Genomic DNA, 22,276 nt, shown 5'->3' on the forward strand with positions numbered 1-22,276 from the left:
TACAAACCCAGGTCTTCTGGCTCCAGAGTGTGTACTCATAACCACAGCTCTCTTGTTATCATCGCCTTAATTATGTCACAGCTTTGGGGAAGGCTGCGTGGGCTCTTCAGTCAGAGCCACTTACTAGCTATTTGACCGTGAACAAGTGAATTAACCTCTCTGATTCTCAGCTTCCTGTTTGTAAAATAAGAATAAATCTTGTAAAGATTAAATGAGGTAAGTAATAGGTGCTAGTGTATAGTAATACAGAACTTGATCCATATTAAGTCTTTAATAAATACTACCATTGTTGATTGTTCTAGAGAATAAAAACAATGACTTCAGTGGTGGAGATTTCAGATAGAAAAGGGAAGGGTATATAGAAAAGTAGTTAAGAAAAAACCTTTGAAGTCTAGCTCTCCCTCTTGAGAACTGAGTGATCTTAGACAAGTTACAAAATCTTTCTGTGTCTCAGTTTTTTCATCTATTAGATGGGGTAATAATAGTCTCTACTTCTTAAGATTATTTTGAGGATGAAATGAGTTAATAGATGTAAAGCTTTTAGAACATAGCCTACCTGACTGTTGGGTTATGATAACAAATATGTTTCCTTGAGGCCCTTGCCTCTTCTTCCCATGTATATGGTCCACCAAATATGCAACTTTGTTTTGGTAGCATCTGTGCCAGACGGCTACTGCTTTTTTTTTTTTTTAAATCATTAGTGTCCTTAAAGGAAGAGGCTTAACTTCTTCAATATATCCCCGAAACCAGCATAGTTTCTGGAGCATGGTCTGATGAATGAATGAATGAATGAATGAATGGGTCTGAATCAAAGCATGAATAAATAAACAGAAGAATGAAAAATAGGGTTGAAGTTCTGGGGCTGATATAATATCAGCAGGTATGACCAATTTTTCTGACCAAACAGTAGAATTGAAAATTCCTTCCTACCCACTCTGGGAACTTATTAAATACTTAATAAATGGCACTTAAATAGCAATATGCAAATGGCATATTCCATTTCATTTAACTCAGTGTACTTCTTCATAGTCCTTCATCTGAAAGCAAACACGACATATCATTCATTTCGCTTTACTCAGCCAGCATCAGCATGTAATATTACATGTAATACATGTAATATCAGCATGTAAAAAAAATCAGCTGCCTTTTTTCAAATCATGGCAGCCTGAGGGTCTGCAAACTGATCTAGCTGAGGAAAGCTGAGTTGCCTTTTGTGGTTATGTCCATCTCTTAATTTTGAAGGCCCTCTAAGGCAAGGATTTTCAATCCTGACTGTGCATCAGGGTAACTTCAGAATTGATTAAATATGTAGCTGCCCAGGTACCTTAAAAGAACTACTTAATCATATCCTCTGGGAACAGATGTCCAGGGCCTTGCACTTTTAAAAATTTGTACAAATTAAGTAGTGCTTTAAAGATGGTCAAGTTTGGCCAGTAGATGTCACTGACTCCTTCCTAAGCTCTGTCACTCACCTGTCCTGTTGTCTTAACCTTTATAAACTTAATTGGAAAACTGTCTATAGCGAGTAGCTCAGACCATACCCCAAAAGCATCCATAGCTGAGATGACATGGACCATAAGAGAGAACAAGGGCCCTGTCATATACAGCATCTGGAAACCAAATGTTTTCTGGGTCAGCTTGGTGAAGCAAGCCTGGTGAAACCTGAACAGGAAGCAGTCTCCAAGCCTGAGGTTTTCCATTCCATCTTGACGCACTGATGGCTAAAGTGATATAGTCTGAAGGAGCCACTGTTCCTTTGAATGCCTGGGAAAAAATAGATCCCTGAAACGGAGCACAGAATCAGAAGCAGCAACTTCATTTTCTTTTCAAATGGAAGGAAAAAGAAAACTTGTAATTTCTAAACCCACTTCAATTTTTAATTTTTCTAGTTCTGAAGAAACTGGGTGGAAGGGGTGGGGAAGTGCAGCAAAAGAAGGTGCAGAAACAACCCCATCTGCTAACAGAAGGCCTCTACAGAACTTGACCACTAAAAAAAGAAACAGACCGTGGCTGGCTTCAACAACTCAGCCTCTCATGGTTCAGTCGAGCCAGTGGTACCACAGAAGGATGCAGGGATTTGCTCAGAAATGTGGCTCTAGTTTAAAACACAAACGCCCCCCTGCTGGAAAACAGTTGTAGAGCTCCTTGTCTGGGAAGGCAGGCACCACTCATTCACACACCATGCACTACTGCTCCCTAAGCTTCAGGGCCTCGGATCAGGGTGGGGTTTCCTCTTGATTTGTAGTCCTTTCCTTCACAGCCACCATGTGCCCATCTGCATGTGCCTATAGTGTGTTGGCAAGTGTCTTAGTCTGCATGGGCTGCCATAACAAATACCATAGACGGCATGGCCTCAGCAACAGACGTTTATTTTCCAACAGTTCTGGAGGCTGGGAAGTTCAAGATTAAGGTTCAGCAGGGTTGTTTCTGGTGAGAGTTGTCTTCCTGGCCTGCAAACAGCCCTCTTGTCACTGGGTGCTCACATGGCCTTTTCCTCAGTGCTCGCCCATGGGTAAAAGATATTTCTGCCTCTTTTCCTCTTTTTATAAAGCCACACACTTTGTCAGATTAGGATCCCATACTTATGACCTCATTCAACTAGAATGATTTCCTAAATATCACCAAATATTGGGGGTTAGACTTTTAACACAGAAATGTGGGGATGGAATGGGGGACACGATTCAGTCCATAGCAAGAAGGCAGTGTAAGAGAACTGAAAACAGACACTTCGACCTCCCTGCAAGCAGCTTCTGGAAAGGTCTACCAGGAAAGAAAAGCATGAGACAAGTGCTCGGGCCTGGTGCACTGGGAAGACCCAGAGGAATCGGGTGGAGAGGGAGGTGGGAGGGGGGATCGGGATGGGGAATACGTGTAAATCTATGGCTGATTCATATCAATGTGTGACAAAACCCACTGGAAATAAATAAATAAATAAATAAATAAAGGAGGAAAAAAAAAAGAAAAGCACATATCAGATGAGGGAAAGAGCCCATACTCAACTGCCACTGACTCAGTCTGCATTCCCCAAATTCCACCCTCCACCCCTAACACTGCCCTGTTGTCATCTCTAATAGCCAGCTGTATACACTCTGTGAAGGAGTATCTGCTTTAACTCAGTTTTCAACAGGTACACCATCTATACCTCTAAGGCTCAGTTTTCTTCCCTCTAAGCAGCAGTCCCCAACCTTTTTTGACACCAGGGACTGGTTTCATGGAAGACAATTTTTCCATGGACCAGGAGAGGGGTGGGATGGTTTCAGGGTGATTCAAGCGTATTACATTTATTGTGCAGTTTATTTGTATTATTATTACATCAGCTCCACCTCAGACCATCAGGCATTAGATCCCAGAGGTTGGGGACCCCTGCTCTAAGGAGAAGAAATTGGATAAATTTGGTACCACTTATCAGCATGATAAGAAAAATAAATATCGATTAGGTATCACAAGAGTAGAGACATGAAATGCTTGCAAAATGATAATCATAATTGCGTTTGGACTAAGCACATTCCAGTACATTACCTCATTGGATCAAAATAAGTCAGGAGTTGTTATTCCTATTTGACACATGAGGAAACAAATACAAATGAGCTATGACAGTGCCAAGGTCACAAACCAAGTTACTGTTGAAATCAATACTGTAGGCTAAAAGAATGTAAGCAGTCATTGATAAATTAACAGGGCCACACTAGCCCCCTGGGCATCAGAAGTGCTGTTATATAGACAACACCACACAATTTAGCACTCAATTTCTTTCCTATTGTTTCATATTTCATTCATTTGGTCTTCTTGGATTATTAATTTCACAAAATCAGAGACCTAGGTTTGTATATTATTGAATTGTCTGTAAGGCTTTGCCTAGGACTAGGCCAAGAGCGTGAACTCACTGAAAATACTTAAATGTTGGTATAGCACTTGAGTTTGCCAAGGGCTCTTGCATAGATTATTTTATTTCATCTTTATGACAACTACCAGAATATCATTTTAGGAAAGGTCATTTTGTCTTCTCATTCTCATGATGCTTATTTTAGTGCTTTTGTTTTGGGAAATATTCACTGAGAACTTATCATTATTTTATCATGAAAAACTAACACTAATTGAATACCTACTATGTAACAGGCATTGAACCAGACATTGAGCCTAAAATGCTGAGAATACAAAAAGTAAATCGTGTGTGTCCCCACCCTGAAGGAGTCTTGTGAATAAATAAATGATGAAGTTTATAACAATGCAGAGATAATCTCAGGTGAAAAGCAAAGGGTCTCAGCCATACCTATACATGTATCCATTCTCCCCCAAAGCAACTTATCTCATTCTGTTTTCCAGATAGTTCTGATAGAGAGCTCTTCTTCACCTTGTATTTTCTTTACTTCCACTCCTTGCTCTTAGACATAGTCCTAGGGTTACATAATATAAAATTTCTTTTCACCTGACATCCCTTCAAATATTTGAAGGCAACTGTTATTATCAGTCACCCTCTCCTAAGCTTCCCTGTCTCTGGCTCTGCCTACCCTGGCTTCCCCAGAGCTTGGCCCACAATTTACCCCAAAGGACTCAGCCCTTCCCTTGTGTCCAGAGCAAGGGAGGCTTGAGGTCAGAAGCACTCAGGTGGCCAGCCTGAGCCTCCTCCATTCCAAATTCCAATCCTTGAGACTCTGCATTAGGGCACGCTCCTTGTTTTGTTAGTTTCTGAACCCCAGCCTCTTCCCCACCTGTACCCTTGTTTGTAAAGCAAGAGATAAACCTGAAACTCCAGCATGTTAATTAGAGGAGAGGAGGAACTAAGGAGTAGAGGAAAGGTTGCAGATAAAATAGGGGATTTCATGGGTGGAACAAAGTGCTCAAGGAGATAAGGGTGAAGTCCAGAACAAAGGTGGAGATGATGTGTGCATGCGTGTTCAGTTGTGTCTGACTCTTTGCAACCCCATGGACTGTAGCCCTCCAGGCTCCTCTGTTCATGGGATTCTCCAGGCAAGAATATTGGAGTGAGTTGCCATTTCTTCTCCAGCAGATCTTCCTGACCCAGGGATCGAACCCAGGTGTCCTGCATTGCCAGGCATGTTCTTTACCACTAGCTCCACCTGGGAAGTCCAAGGAGATGATGGGATAGATCTTAATCTGAAAGAAGGATGCCCTATCTTCAAAGACTTAAGGAAACTAGTGAGTTGAACCGAGCTGTTGGTAAACTTGCTGTTGGAGAGGGCTGAAATTTGAAATTGTTCCTGAGGCTGATTTTGAGCTGGTTGACACCAACATGAGGGCTTCCCAGGTGCCTCAGTGGTAAAGAATCATCTGCAATGCTGGAGATGAGGGTTCCATCCCTAGGTCAGAAAGATCCCCTGGAGAAGGAAATGGCAACCCACTCCAGTATATTTGCTGGGACAGTCTCATGAACAGAGTAGCCTGGCGGACTACAGTCCATGTGGTCTCAAAGAGTCAGACACAACTTAGCGACTACACACACACACACACACAGTGCCAACATGACAATATTCCTTGTTAAAGCTGAAATGCTTTTTGAGTGAGAAAGGGTAGTGCTCTACCTATTGTTATATATTTTCTTCCAGTTTTGCTAAGATATAATTGACATAAAGCACTGTATAAGTTTAAGGTGTACACCATGATGATTTGACTTATACACATCATGAAATGATTACTACAATAGGCTTAGTTAAGATTCATTGTTTCATATAGATAAAACATTATCTTTATCATGTTGTAGGACACATCCCTATACCTATTGTTATGTATTTTTAATAATATCCTTGGGTTCCCAAGTTGAAAACTCAGATTTCACACTGAAGTAGGAATTAAGGCTGTGAGGGAGGGAGGCAGGTAATTGTAGGCTGTGGGAGAAGAGAGCCATGGGCAGAATACTTTCTGAGGTGAATAGGAAACTGGCTGAGGGCAAAAACAGAAGTTCTCTGCTGGAATTCGAGCTTCTAGGTGTATAGTGGCACCAATTTTCTTATCTTTCTTCAGCAGTCACAACAGCTCAGACACATGAATGGAAAATGCAGCTGTATTCATTCATTTATCAAAAAAATATTTAGTAAGTACCTGCTTTATGTCAGGTACTATTCTAGGCTCTGAGGATACAATAATGAACAAAAATAAGATCAATACGTCAGCATATTCCCTTTCACTTGCTAGAAATTATGCAAGAACAATGAGGAGAATGGGAAAATGCCCTCCAAACTCCACTTATCTACTAAGACAGATATAATCTCCAGATTCCAAATTGCAGCTGCTAAAAGTATTTGAGATAGGGGCCGAATGGAAAGAAGGCATGCGAAATGAAGAAGCATTGAGAGTGTAGAAAGAACACATAGATCTTACGAAGCTTAAGAAAAAATATACTTCCTGAAGTTGACCGGTACATTCTGAAGTATGAAAGCTAATTCCCTGGTTTGCAGCAACAGACCCAAGAACTGGGATGAGTAGAGCAGGGGCAGATACCCACGTAGACTAGGTTTGATTCAGAGAAGCAAACAAAATGGGACTGGACAAAGAACCTCACAGAGGAGCTATATTTGTGTAAGACAGTGGTCCCCAACCTTTTTGGCACCAGGGACCAGTTTCCTGGAAGACAATTTCCACAGACCAGGGAGGGGGCGGGAAGGGATTGTTTCAGGATGATTCAAGCACATTACATTTGTTGTGTACTTTATTTCTAATATTATTATGCTGTGATATATAATGAAATAATTATACAACTCACCATAATACAGTCCCAGTGGCACTAGTGGTAAAGAACCCGCCTGCCAATGCAGGAAACGTAAGAGATTTGGATTCCATCTCTGGGTTGGGAAGATCCCCTAGAGGAGGGCATGGCAACCCACTCCAGTATTTCTTGGCTGGATAATCCCATGAACAGAGGAACTTGGCGGGCTACAGCCCATGGGGTCACAAAGAGTCTGACATAACTTAGTGACTGAACATGCACACACACGCATGAGAGGAGCCTGGTGGGCTACTGTCCATGGGGTCACAAAGAGTTGGACATGACTGAAACAACTTGGTACCATAATGCAGAATCTGTGGGAGCCCTGAGCTTGTTTCCTGCAACAGACAGTCCCATCTAGGGATGACAGAGAGCAATGGGGAGTGGCTGTATACACAGATGAAGCTTTGCTCACTTGCCCACTGTTCACCTCTTGCTATTCAGCCTAGTTCCTAACAGGTCACGGATCAGTACCAGTCCATGGCCAGGAACCTGCTGTAAGATACCCATCTGTTTACCTGCAAAGGATAGAGCTCTGGGAGAGTGAGATGTAGAGGGCTACCCTGGCCCATTTTCCAACACTGTAATCTCCTGCAAATAACTGAGACTGAATAATCCAAATCATTCAAGGATGGCTAATAAAAAAAAGGAACTGACACAGTATTGATAAAAGTATACTATCTTTTAAAAGGTGGAAATGCGCAACAAAAACAAAATGCCATAAACAGTTTTACCACTTAGTAGATGAAAATTTTTGCCAAAAATTCCTCCAACTACTTAAAAAATAATGAGGTAATCAACTCTCTGAATGAAGAATACAAAGCAGAGATGAACAAATTCCAGAAGAGATAGTGATATAACAAGAAAGTGAAACTAGCAGAACTCAGGAGAAGTAATCAGATTATGGATGTATTTTGAAGATGGAACTGATGGAATTCATTGATGGGTTAGATGGGGAATATGAATTGCATGAGCCCATTCTAATGACCTCAGAGAGTTTCTAGCAATGGGTTCATATGGTAGTGTGTTTCTATATTTGCAGGAGACAAATAGGAAACAAACATATAATAGGAGAGCTTAACCTATTGGTTAACATTGGTTAAAGACTGCTATGATTATTAACTTTATGCGCCAACTTGGCTAATGTGGCCAGTTGTTTGGTCAAACACCAATCCAGAAGTTGCTGTGAAGATATTTTTGGATGTGATTAACACTGAAATAAGTAGACTTTGTTTCAAACATATTACCCTTCATAATATGGGTAGTTCTTATCAATCAGTTGAAGGCCTTAAGAGCAAAGACTGAGGTTTTGCAGAGTAAAAAGCAGTTCTGTCTGAATATTTCAAAATTGATAACTTCTCAGTATCTGTCTTTCTCTTTCGGTCTCCTTCCCTCCCTCTCCTCCCTCTCTTATATTTTGCTTTTCTGGAGAACCCAGACTCGTATAACTGCTAGCTTGATTCCACCCTCATTTCTCTCCCTTACACTTTCTCTCATGTTTGAGATCCAGCAAAGGGAAGTTCGGTGGCAGATATACTTAGTTTGTGTTCAGTGACGTATTTATGTGGTTTGCAGTCAGTCCTGTGTACATATAAATCATTGCTAAACCATTCTAGTAAAGGAATGACTTCCAGAAATACCTACACTACTCATTCTGCAGAGCTATCCAGCATGGTAATACAAAGGGGCAAAGCCAGAGGTCTTACTGTATGAATGTGTCTTATGATACTCGGCACTGAAAGTGTGTGGGTACTGAAGGTTTGCAATGTATGGATTCACAAGCTAATCTGAGGAAATTTTCTTCAGTCCCCTGATGTGCAAAATGGTAAGCAGGGCATTCAGTTCTCACTAATGCCTGAGAACAAAGGAAGTTTTGTTCTGTTAAAAATATACTCAGTAATACAGTGTATACAAGTATGCACACTAGTTTTATTTATTCTGTGATGGGATTTGCATAAAATCCAATTATCAGAATTCTTATGTGTATAGCACACAAACCTGAATCAGTTCTACAAGCATCAGTTCTGCTTCAAGTGTGTGAAGTTGTGTGCTTTAGCATTCCAACTATCAATCATAATGATACATATTGATCAACCATGCTAGTAGAAAGAGTAGATTATCTTCCTATTCTCTAGATAAGAAATGTTATTACAAAACCACTGTCATATGAAGAAGCCAACAAAAATATGAAGCCAAGAGTGTAGGGAAAAAAATATTATAGACGTGTCAGACAGTTAATTCATACAAATAATATACTGTATTGTTTTTCTTTTCTATTGTTATGTATATGGTATTTGTCAGATTGTAAAACTTAATAATTAGTTGTGATTTCTCATTCTAAATAAGTATATTAATATCTGCTGGTACATTTATAATTTAAAAAAAATCTCTTTCATAAAGAGGGCCTTTCTCTTTCTGACTTCACTCTGTATAATAGGCTCTCGGTTCATCCACCTCATTAGAACTGATTCAAATGAGTTCCCTTTTATAGCTGAATAACGTTCCATTGTGCATATGTAGCACAACTTCCTTATCCATTCATCTGCCAATGAAGAATAGCATTGAAAAAAAAAAAAAGAATAGCATTGAAACATATACATTACCATATATAAAATAAATAGCCAGTGGGAGTTTGATGTATGATGCAGGCATGCACCCAAAGCCGGTGCTCTGTGACAACCTGCAGGGATGGGATGAGGAGGGAGGTGGGAGGGGGGTTCAGGATGGAAGGAACACATGTATGCCTATGGCCGATTCATATTGATGTATAGCAAAAACCATCACAATATTGTAATTATCCTCCAATTAAAAAAAAAAAAAAACATCAAGAGGGCCTTCCAGATTGTCTTAAGTTTCAAAATGCACATGATGTGGATTTGCCTCTGGGTGTGAAAGAAGAGTTCTAAAAGATACATTCTTTTTTTAAAAAATTTAAACTTCTTTTTATATATAATTTATTTATTTATTGACTGCGCTGCCTGTGGACTTTCTCTAGTTGTGGTGTGGGGGGTTTTTGTTGCAAAGGCTTCTCTTATTGAAGAGCACAGACTCTAGAGTGCACAGGGCCCAGTAGTTGTGGCACACAGGCATAGTTTCTCCGCAGCATGTGGAATCCTTCCTGACCAGGGATCGAACCCATGTTTCCTGCATTGGCAGGCAGACTCTAAACCACTGGACCACCAGGGAAGTCCTAAAAGATACATTACTTTTTGTTTTTTGGATCTTTTAGCTTTGGTTGTTGGGAAGAATACATATGTTATGTGTTTGTCACACAACTAGTTTTTAACACCAAGCCCTGGTGGCTCAGCAGTAAAGAACCTGCCTGCCAGGCAGGAGACACAAATTTTATCCCTGGGTCAGGAAGATTCCCTGGAGAAGGAAATGGCAACACACTCCAATATTCTTGCCTGGAGAATCCCATAGACAGAGGAGCCTAGAAGTCTACAGTCCTTGTGGTCACAAAGAGTCAGACACAACTTAGCAACTAAACAACAACAAGTTACAAGAAATTTATTTCCCTTTCCTCTTTTCCTAGCTCTAGTTTGTCCCATGGGTGTATCATGGTGGCTTAGCTAATACCATCCTTCTCTTGGCCGTCTTCTGCAACATGACATATGCCTTGATTACTTCCTCTTTTACTCTCCCTTGTTTGTGCGACTTCGGCCCCACAACTGGATAAATGCAAATTACCTAGATGCATAGCTTGAAAGTAATGTAAACAATCCTACCTTCCCTCTGTTTTGATCTCAGGTTTTTCTGGGAAATTTATTTTTGTGGATATGTCTTCTTTGGAAAATGGTATGTGTAGTAAGAGAATGAAGTAGGTATAGGTAAAATGGGGGAATAAAATGTCAAGTGTAGGCAGAACAAGGTGGGAATTATTGAAGTTTGATGAATAGATTCTTAGGCCTGTAGTATATTTTCAATATATTTAGAATTTAAAGTCTTTTATCTATGCCACATAGCCAATTTTGGATCCATGTGAAAGAATTTATGACCTGGAAGAAAGTATTTAGTCTCATAGAATCAAGGAATAGAAGAATCAAAAGGGACATCAGAGATCAAAATTCAGTGACTTCATATTATAGAAGTCATTGAGGCTAAAAGAACTGACCAAGGTCATAAATATGGTGGTGGCGGCCTCAAGGATCATAAACCATGTAAACCAATAACAAAAGTAACCAACATGTCTCGTTTGTTCAGAGCAATGACTCCAACCACTTAAGAGTTTTATTTGGGGAGAATGGGCAGCTATTTCACCATAGGTGCTAAACGTGAATTAAGAAAATAAAATGCCTTTAAAAGAACAAAATGCTATTATCAGCAACATGGATGGACCTAGAGATTGCCATGCTGAGTGAAGTAAGTCAGAGAAGGAGAAAAATCTCATGACATCCCTTACATGCAGAAAATAAGAAATGATACAAATGAACTTACTTACAAAACAGAAACAGACTCACAGACTTAGAGAAGGAATTTATGGTTGTCAAGGGGGAAGGATGAGGGGAAGGAAAATTTAGGGAGTTTGGGATGGACATGTACAATCTGCTGTATTTAAAATGGATAACCAACAAGGACCTACTGAATAGCACATGGAACTCTGCTCAATGTTATGTGGCTGCTTGGCTAGGAGGAGAGTTTGAGGGAGAATGGATACATGTATATATGTATGGCTGAGTCCCTTTGCTGTTCACCTGAAAATATCACAACATTGTGAATTGGCTATACTCCAATACAAAATAAAAAGTTTAAGAAAAGAAAATGACTGCCTACTGAAGTAGAGGTGTGTGTGATAGCTCATGTTCAAATTGGACTTATTTAACTGTGTGCAGTTGAGAGTCTATTATGTAGCAGAGGAACTGAAGAGGGGAAGGGAAGTAAGATAAATGCCAGGAAATCCTCAGCCAATGTTTCTCAAAGTATGTAGTCTCAGAACAAACTACATCAAAGTCTCCTGGGAAGCTTGTTAAATTGCAAATTCCTGGGTCTTATCCTAGAACTACAAGAGAAGTTCTCTGGGGCAAAGCCAGGGAGAGTGTATTGAATAAACACCTGCCTGAGCTGATTCTGATACAGATGGTTTGGATAGGATTTCAAGAAGTACTCTTCTAGATTAATATCAAAGTAAATAATGATGTGATAGCAGTAGTGTCCTATAAGAAAAAGAAAATACTCAGAATAAGGCATGATAATAATTCTACTGGAATAAATGTCCAAGATATATGAGTTTTAGTTTCATATTCATCAACAATAAAATTTGGGGTTAGTTGTTTAATTCTCACCATCTCATTTTATTCACTTTGCAAAGGGAAGTTTTTGAAAGATTTTTAGTAGGGGAATGATATGACATAAGTTATATTTGTTGCTGAATAAATATAAATATGCATGCTAAATAGATATAATAAAGGGGTAAAACAAGAATGAGCATGACAGATCAGTTAACATTATAAAGCAAGTATACTCCAACAAAAATTAATAAAAAAATAAAATGAAGTATATACTTTAAGGAGATATTTACACTCTATAAAAATAACAACAGATTGTATTAAGAAATTTAAATAATTCCCTAAAATAAGCATGAAAAATAAACTTTTTAAAAACACACACAAAAATTATGCTTTTAGACCATGAAACTGTTTGTACCTTGTTTTACATTCTTTGATATATTCCAGTGTCTCCTGGTTATAGTCTATGGGAACTTTAGTAGAATTTGTATCCTGCTGTTGTGTGAAAATTGTATAAATCTTAATTATGTTGAATTGAGTCATAGTGTTTTTAGGTCTACTATATCCTACTTTTCTGTCCATTCCTTCTATTAATTTTTGAGAGTTTGATATTGAAAATCTTACTTTACTTAAAAAAAAATCATAATATATAGAGCAACTATATGTGACTTTCTTCTGTATTTTCCAAGTCTCCTGTAAATGTAGTATCATACTTTCATAATTTAAAAAATAAATATATAAATTATGCTATTGAAATAGCATGATAATGAAGGATAATGATAGCTTAAAATAGGTTGCTGACAATAGAGTTGGAGCATAGTGAATGAGTTTTGTTATTTGTGAGGATCAGTGAGGAACTGGATATCAGCTGTGACGGAGAGGGGCTTCCCACGTGGCACTAGTGGTAAAGAACCCACCTGCCAATATAGGAGAGTTAAAAGAAATGGGTTCGATCCCTGGGTCAGGAAGATCCCTTGGAGGAGGGCATGGCAACCCACTCCAGTATTCTTCCCTGGAGAATCCCATGTACAGAGGAGCCTGGAGGGCTACGGTCCATGGGGTCGCAGAGTTGGACACGACTGAAGTGACTTAGCACTATGAGGGAAAGAGAAGCTCAAGGATGACTTGTGAGTTCCAGGCTTGTGATGAATGATCGATATATTAAGGGGTTATGAATGATTTGAGGATTCAGGTGATTGAGCATGAGGTTCAGATAGGTCAAAGTAGGTCAAGGCTAAAAGCCTAGGAGGAAATGGGGACATCAGAGGGCTTTATGGTCTCTTGGAAGTCAAAGGGCAGATAGAGTGGGAGTAGGGGAACTGGGAGGATGGGAGACTGTGGCCAGAGAGTGGGGTCCTGGTGTATGTGATTTCCACAGTGGAGGAGTTCTGCAGGATGCCAAGGTCTGGGTTAGCGGTAGGCACAGCAGACTCGAGTGGAATGGGTGTGGGGGTCTGTGGACCTGGAGAGGACAACTGTGATCCAGGGACCAAAGTCATCATCACACTTAGGATAGTGACCAAATTGGTAAATGAGAGTAAACGAGGAATAGCTGGATGACAAGGACTTTAAAGGAGCTGGAGATTTTTATATGAGTGAAGGAAGACTAATAGCTTAGACCCTGCATTGGGCAGCCTTTAAAGAAATTATCTTCCCTGTGCACTTGAAACTATCACAACATTGTTAATCGGCTATACTCCAATACAAAATAAAAAATTTAAAAAGAACAACAACAAAAAAAAAACCCTCTCCCGTTTGATATGTGAATTGTGGGAGAATGAACCCCTCTACTTTTGAGACTTCAGTTTGAAGCAGGAGTTATGGGATCAAACAGACAAGGTTTGTAAAGCAAAGAAGCACAAATGTGGTATCATTTTGTTTGTTTGGTGGGTTATACACTTTGGTTCCAGGAGTAGCACTTTAAATTTTTCTTTATTAAAATCTATGGCTGATTCATATCAATGTATGACAAAACCCACTGAAATGTTGTGAAGTAATTAGCCTCCAACTAATAAAAAAATTAAAAAAAAAAATTTTCATCTTATGTATATGAAAATATTTTTGGATGAAATGCTATGATGTCTGGGATGTGCTTCAAAATTATATAGGGTGGATTAAGTGAAGTCTCTCAGTCGTGTCCGACTCTTTGTGACCCCATGGACTGTAGCCTACCAGGCTCCTCCCATGGCATTTTCCAGGCAAGAGTACTGGAGTGGGTTGCCATTTCCTTCTCCAGAGGATCTTCCCCACCCAGGGATCGAACCTGGGTCTCCCATATTGTAGGCATACGTTTTACCATCTGAGCCACCAGGGAAGTCTATAGGGTGGATGGGTGGGAGTTAAAAATGAAGTAAGATTTGCCACATGTTGATAATTGCTGAAATCCAGTAATGGTGATGTGGAAGTGCCTTCCACTATTCTGTTTTTGTGTGAGTTTGAATTTTTCTTTGATAAAAGTTAAATAAGCTGCCTCATCTTTATAGATTCAGCCTATCCTTTTGCCTTGTCTCACTTTGTGAAGGTTTTATCCCCTCTCTACGAGACCCAAAGGGACAAGTATTCATCTGCATTTTACTGATAAACTATTGCATTTAACTTCTCTGATCCTGTTAAGGGATTTATCCAAAGGTAAACATCTGTTTAGCAGCAGATTTAGGACTAGAACTCCATGTTCTTTTGACTTCTGAACTAGTATGTTCTACCACCTAATTAAGTGAGTTTTTAAATTTCCATTAAGAGATTGTTAAAATTCAGAGGCGTTCTGTAGGGACTTGGATCTTGGAAACATAGTCTTCACTTGGTTGCAGGTCTGACAAAGTGAGATTGCCTTTGTACATGCTATTTCTTTTGCGCTTAATGTTTGTTCCTACCCTCTAGCTCACCAGGTTGACACCTGCACATCCTTCAAAGCTCAACTTACTTCTTCCCCCACACATATACTCTTTGTTCAATTCCAACAATCATTCCCTCCTTTGCACCGATTTTGTATCTTATTCAGTTTTTGTATTTCATATATCACAATGAATTGTAAGTGTGTGTGTGTGTGTGTGTGTGTGTGTGTGTGGTTTTCCCTAATAAACTAGAATCACGGACTGTGTTTTATGAAACTTTGGGGCCTTGTACATAATGGCAACATCTAACTCATCTCACATGCTAGTAAAGTAATGCTCAAAATTCTCCAAGCCAGGCTTCAGGAATACGTGAACCATGAACTTCCAGATCTTCAAGCTGGTTTTAGAAAAGGCAGAGGAACCAGAGATCAAATTGTCAACATCTGCTGGATCATCGAAAAAGCAAGAGTTCCAGAAAAACATCTACTTTTGCTTTATTCACTATGCCAAAGCCTTTGACTGTGTGGATCACAATAAATTGGAAAATTCTGAAAGAGATGGGAATACCAGACCACCTGACCTGCCACTTGAGAAATCTATATGCAGGTCAGGAAGCAACAGTAGAATGGGACATGAACAACAGACTGGTTCCAAATAGGAAAAGGAGTACATCAAGGCTGTATATTGTCACCCTGCTTATTTAACTTATATGTAGAGTACACCATGAGAAATGCTGGGCTGGAAGAAGCACAAGCTGGAATCAAGATTGCCGGGAGAAATATCAATAACCTCAGATATGTAGATGACACCACCCTTATGGCAGAAAGTGAAGAACTAAAGAGCCTCTTGATGAACATGAAAGAGTAGAATGAAAAAGTTGTCTTAAAGCTCAACATTCAGAAAACTAAGATCATGGCATCCAGTCCCATCACTTCATGGCAAATAGATGGGGAAACAATGGAAACAGTGAGAAACTTTATTTTGGGGGGCCCAAAATCACTGCAGATGGTGACTGCAGCCATGAAATTAAAAGAGGCTTACTCCTTGGAAGGAAAGTTATGACCAACCTAGACAGTGTATTTAAAAGCAGAGACATTACTTTGCCAACAAAGATCTGTCTGGTCAAGGCTATGGTTTTTCCAGTAGTCATGTATGGGTATGAGAGTTGGACTGTAAAGAAAGCTGAGCACTGAAGAATTTATGCTTTTGAACTGTGGTGTTGGAGAAGACTCTTGAGAGTCCCTTGGACTGCAAGAAGATCCAACCAATTCATCCCGAAGATCAGTCCTGAGTGTTCATTGGAAGGACTGATGTTAAAGCTGAAATTCCAATACTTTGGCCACCTGATGCGAAGAGTTCATTCTAAAAGACTCATTCGAAAAGACCCTGATGCTGGGAAAGATTGAAGGCAGGAGGAGGAGGGGATGACAGATGATGAGATGGTTGGATGGCATCACCAACTCAATGGATGTGGGTTTGGGTAGACTCCGGGACTTGGTGATGGACAGGGAGGCCTGGCGTGCTGTGGTCCATGGGGTCACAAAGAGTCAGACATAACTGAGTGACTGAACTGAACTGAATATGTAGTTATTCAGCAACTCCCACATGGCTAAAACCAATGGTAGAAGCAATAGACAAATGAACGATACATGGGAGCCAAAATAAATACCCTGGGCTTGGCCAGTTTGTGCATCTGAGGGGTGAGTACTTGGATGTGGTATGAAATGGTGGTGCTGTGGGGAGCATTTTTCTCTTTAGAAACCAAGTCCTGTTATTCAGGGATCTTCATTTAAATACCAGAGTGATTGCCAATCCATGTAGAAACTATCCCAAGATCCAGTCACTTACACTTTTTTTTTTCCCCAATAAAAGCTGACCTGTAGGATCAGATGGAGGTAGTGAAGGTGAGAAGCAGGAGGTGTGTAACTCATACAGTTACAGTGTGTAACTTCCTGCAGTGTGTAATTCATATAGATAGAGCAGATTGCTTATCATGGTGGAGGAGGCCCACAGGACGGAAGGTGCAAGTACCACACAGATAAGAAGACTGTTTATAATACTGGATATTAAAGCTGCTGTATAGCCCAGGTAACTCAGCTCGGTGCTCTGTGATGACCTAGATGGGTGGGATGCGAGGGTCAGGAGGGAGGCTCAAGAGGGAGGGGATATATGTATACTTATAGCTGCTTCACATTTTTGTACAGCAGAAACTAACACAACATTGTAAAGCAATTATTCTCCAGTTAAAAAAATACTAATAATATGTATACATGCTCCTACAATGTGATCTTAGTCACTTTTGAAGGAACACCTTCTTTTTCTGTCCACAAATGACTGCTCATTAAGAACTAGACATATTTCTGAAAGGAATGCTTCACAAAACTTTGAAGAAGGTGTGGTTAACTTTAATCTTCTTTGTCCTGAAAAAGAGGAGTGGGTTTTCACACATACAGTTTTTAAAGCACTCATCATAAATATAGAGGGAATTCAGCCCAATTTAATAAAAAAATAAAATTTAGAATGGAATGAACTCTATATCTTCTCCCTATCCATTCTGCACCACTCAACATGCCCAATGTCACTGTGAAAACTGCCATTTCAAAGCCTGTGGGGATCTTATCCTCCCAGGTCAGGCTGGGACTCGACGGTAAACAGGAGGCACAGAGAGGGCAGTGTAAAGGCAGCTTTAACATTTTCAGTGAAAAGAGCCAACTTGTTTGTGGGTTTGATTTGCTTTTAATAACAAGCTCCCTCAACCAAAACTGATGAATTGGCATAAGAACAAGGGTACAAAAGGAACATCAAGGGGCCTTCCAAAATGCTAACCCAAGGATGAATTCTCTGCTTTGGGTGGCCATCATTTTATCCCTTGGAACCAGGAGATAAAAAGATGCAAAGCTTTTAATATATGCTGCCTGAATATATAAAGGAACTGGTTAGACCATGTGGCCCATGGTGATGTTGTTTTAATACTTTATAATCATATTCCATACTTTAAACAAATGCAAAGTCTGCCACATGCTGCCCTTCAAAGGTAATTTCACTGGACACTGAATTGAAAGTAATCACTGATACAGCATAAATAAAGCCCCTTCTGGGTAAACACCAAAGCATTTTCCACACAGTATTGCATTTTAAAATAGCTAACTTTATTATCAGTGAAAAGATAGGCACAAAGTGGATTCAAACCTGCTTAACTTTATTGGAACTAGCTCAGTTGATTACAGAACAGGGTCTCCATCATTATGGGGCCACATACATTTTAAATCAAAGGTGATTCCTGTCCAGCCATCTGCCAACCTCAGCTATCCATTCTGCAAACACATGCCATCAATCACAAGGGAGTCCAGAAGGAGGTTTGATGGCTCCACGTAACCCATTGTTGCTACCAGAGAAAAATAAACAAACTCCCAACACTTGTCTAACTGATGATGGATGGTACTTGGAAGATATATTTCCAAGGATCATGGCGGGCCGAAATTGGTGGCAATTAGCCCATAGCTGATGCCTTCCTTTGAAAACATGTTCAGCAAGACTGCACACATTTTAAGTAACACATTCCAAATGTGAATGAGCAATTGAGATAATGAGATTGCATGGCTAACAGGCAAGAGAATATCATTTATAAAAGTTAGTGCATATGTATACACTTGAAGCTGCCGAATTATGAGTGGTTAGGCTCTTGATAAAAAAGTAGTCTGCACAGTCAGTTTGTTCGTTTCCCAACTGGTATCCCCACCCACTCTGTAAAAAGAAAAAGAATGCACGACTGGGCTCTTGGTGTGTTTCCTATGGCAGATGACATCAGATATTTTAGATTCCCACTATCCTGTCGTCCTGAAGCTCAAAAGCAGCATTGAGAATAAATCCTTCATTAAAACAATAATCAGATACATGGTCTTAAAAGACAGCTCAAGCTAGTTTTATTTAATAAAAAATTGTTAATAGGAATTTTATATCAAGTAATGTTTATTCTAATGAAGTTTTTCTGTACATGGGACATTGGTATACAACTGACTCAGAAGGTCCCCAGAGACCACCAGGCAGTACAAGTTAAGACAACAAGGTCACCCTCCTGTCCTGAGGTGCCAGTAAAATGCATAGATAAGTGGGAGTCCAGAAGAATCCCCCAAATGTTATTACTTCCACACAATCATGAAAAGGTGGCTAACTTGAGATTTCTCCCATAAACCTGAATTTTTAAAATTACACCTATTAGAGATTTTTCTGAAAAGGCTGGATCTATCCTCCCAGTAAACAGAAAACACTGACATGGACTTCTTCCAACTCTTAGATGTTCCATATTACTTTAGCAAATTACCTGGGATTAAAAACTGAGCCAAAAGGGACTCCCTCTGGTGTGAGGGGGCAGAGAAGTTGTGAAAAGTTCAAAATAGTAGTTGGCCAAGAACTTCCTCTTTTCCTCAAAATATAGGAGTCTAAAGAGATGGCTGCCACACAGTGTGGAATGCATGACATTTGTCACCTTACAAAATGGGATTAAAACGATGGCTCCCAGAGCTAGCAAAAACTTGGCAATGTGTCATTATCATGAAAGGAGTAGATGAAATGTTGGTTTCTTCTTTTTCTTTTCTATTTATTTGAATAGAAAGTAGCAGTCCTGAGGTTTGCTACTTGTTGCTTCTATTATGTGAGGGTTTCCCCCCATGACTAAATGGTAGTATGAGTGAGTATTAACACAACTGCACTTTTAATTTCTATTTGGGATTCAGTTGATGACTGAGGACTTGTGTAGGATGATCACTTCATTTTTGAAAATTTCAGTCAAGACTGGCTGAAAAGTCACATCACCTTCCCTCCTGTCTCTCCCTCACTACAGACAAAATAATTCCTTTGAGGAACAATACAAAAATGTTGTTAAATATGCCATTCCTACATTCACAGAGGAACCCTGTAAAATGATCTGATACCCAAACCCATAGCAAGAGAAGTGAGGTTGATTTCTTAGGGAGATGTTTCACGTGACTCTGTTGAAATAAGGATCAGGAAAGCAAAAACCTTGCAAAAGGCACTGCAAGAGAAGCAAGGAATTCAAAACGTTGGACAAATTACTCGAGCCAGGGACATTGTCCAAAACACATGTGCCCTGGACCATGTTGGTGTTTCTTCTTAAACTGGGCCATTTTGTATTGAAAAAATGTTTCCCAAAATAAGGATGGTAACTGGCAGAGTGGAAAGCTATAGTGTGTGGTCTTGAAAAAGTCACTTAACTTCTCCAGGTCTCAGATTCCTCATTACTAAAATGAGGGGGTAGGGCTATATCGCTAAAGTTCCTTCCAGCCACTATGCCTCACAATGTAATATATCAGGCCTACTCTTCTATTAATCTGGTTTCTAGCTAACACATCCCCAAACCCCTATCCCCCCACCCTTATCTAACACCTCCCTTCCTTCCCTCACCCCCCACCCAATACCCCTGAAAACTGATCTTAATGACATTGTCTGTGGATCTGTCACCTTAATGAAGGGCAGAGAAGTGACACAGAGCAGAGACCTGTGGCAACAGACAGCCCTTCTGTGTCCCGAGAGGCAGCCCAAAGGCAAAGCTTGGGCTATGGCCTCGTTGGTCCCTGCCCACATGTGTGTTTCCTGCTGCTCTCCAAAGGTGTTCCAAGATGGAGTCACTGGCAGTGAGAAGAGGTAGCTGAGAATAGTGCTGCAGCCCCCTCTCCCCCGACTGCAGCACAGTACTTTGGGCTTCTGATGCTATTCCACTGGAGGTGAGAGCCAAATTTGTCTTTTAAGACGTATGTGAAGAATTTGGGAAAACAACACGAGTCATTTCAACGCAGTCACCAGAACTTCAAAGCCTTCAACCTGTCAACAAAAATGCTTCCTCATTTTGCCAATGAATAGCAATTTGAGACTGGTGACACAGCCAGTGAATTTGTGCTGGAGAAGAAATAAACACTAAGCAGCTTGGTCTCAGGAAAGGCAAGCAAGCTGTGTTCCTGGCTCCACACAGACTACACAAGTCTGCATACAGCACCTCATGCAACTGTCCGTCAAGGCCTCAGATGGTCTAACTCCCTAAGACAGAAGTTGTGCATCACTCAGCTAATTTACTCTCCTAGCATCTGAAAGCAATATATTAATTATCCAAATGCATAAATTACTCCAGAGTATATATATGAATGTTTGAACCTCCACGAGGGGAACCAAAAGAACCCACTTCCAAAGCACCACTGAAATAAAAGATAAACACAATCTCCTGGCCCAGGGTAGCTGGGAAATTGGGAGGGGGAAATTAACTCCAGCACCCTTCTGCACCCCAATACTCCCTACCTTTTCTCCAGTTTACACAGCTTCTAAAACTATTCCCTTTCATGAACCCAAAGCAAGAGCTCTCTCTGGATGCTGCCTAGGTGGTAACCATACAAAACAGCACACACCTCAAGCCTCTCTGGCTTCCCACTTCTGAACTACATGTTACACACTGTCTTCCAAACATACTGTGCTCTTCTATAAAAGAATGATCTGGAATATGGAAATGCGAAACAAATTTCAGCACGTTGAGAACATTGATGTATATCCAGCTATTAACAGTCCTAGTAGTTGTATAAACCCAAACAATAAACTTTAGAGCACATTCGAATGGATCTGGCTTTAGAGGTACTCCCTAAGGGTACCAGAACAGACTGGAGTTCGTATGGTATCACCTAAGTACTATGTTGATTCAATAAAAAGTTCCTTTAAAAAAATCCCCTCCCCCAACCCTTGTCCTCACCCTCAAAATAAGAACAAACAAAAGGGAAGAATGATTAAAAGCATTCTTGCTGATACACTGCAGCTCTTGATTCGACTGTTTAGATGAGATATTCCACCATCTCTGTATCAGGCTCTTGTCCCAGGATCTGAACAGGAGTTTTTCTTTCCAGAGTGTTGGAGTGAAAAACAGAGCCATCTAAATGGAAATAAAGGTTTAGAAAACACTTAGGGACAAGGTGAAAACTCACATTTTATCCTCATTTAAAAAATTATTTTATTTATTTTTAATTGAAGGGTAATTGCTTCACAATATTGTATTGGTTTTGGCCATCCATCAACATGCATCAGTCATAGGTATACATCCTCATTTCTTTAAAAAAAAAAAAAAAAAGGTTTTAGCCACACTGTGTAGTATGTGGGATCTTAATTCCTCTACCAGGGATCAAACTCACACCCCCTGCGTTGGCAGCTCAGAAACACTCAAAATTTGAGAAATGGCTTTAGAGCCCATATTAAAGCCTATGGCAAAGTAAGATTGGCCCACTACCCTCAACATCTTGTTTACCTGAGCATTTACTGTTACTTGGAGAATGACCTTGCCTCATCCCCATTCCTGTCCTGGAGAAGTCCTTGACAGACTCTCTGCCCTCATCTCTTCTGATGAATCCGCTTTAGCACTTGAAAAGCCCCGCCCACGTGACCAACTGTGCCTACACATCAGGCCAACCCACCAATCCATAACTGAGGGCAAAACCCCGAGCTACCCGACC

The 22,276-nt window shown here is 40.2% G+C and overlaps 1 protein-coding gene across 3 annotated transcripts in view; it reads right to left on the reverse strand.

Annotated features, from left to right (window-relative positions):
* Nucleotides 1-17,904: 17,904 nt before the first annotated feature.
* Nucleotides 17,905-22,276, reverse strand: part of AMOT (angiomotin) — a 63,719-nt gene continuing 59,347 nt past the window's right edge. For all 3 annotated transcript variants that reach the window (XM_043895499.1, XM_043895500.1, XM_043895501.1), the window contains one exon: nt 17,905-21,702. In XM_043895499.1, coding sequence (XP_043751434.1) covers nt 21,605-21,702 — 98 coding nt within the window. In that variant the 3' untranslated portion in view covers nt 17,905-21,604. The remainder of the gene's footprint in view (nt 21,703-22,276) is intronic.

Source organism: Cervus elaphus, chromosome X (genome assembly GCF_910594005.1).
Source record: "Cervus elaphus chromosome X, mCerEla1.1, whole genome shotgun sequence".
NCBI lineage: Eukaryota > Metazoa > Chordata > Mammalia > Artiodactyla > Cervidae > Cervus > Cervus elaphus.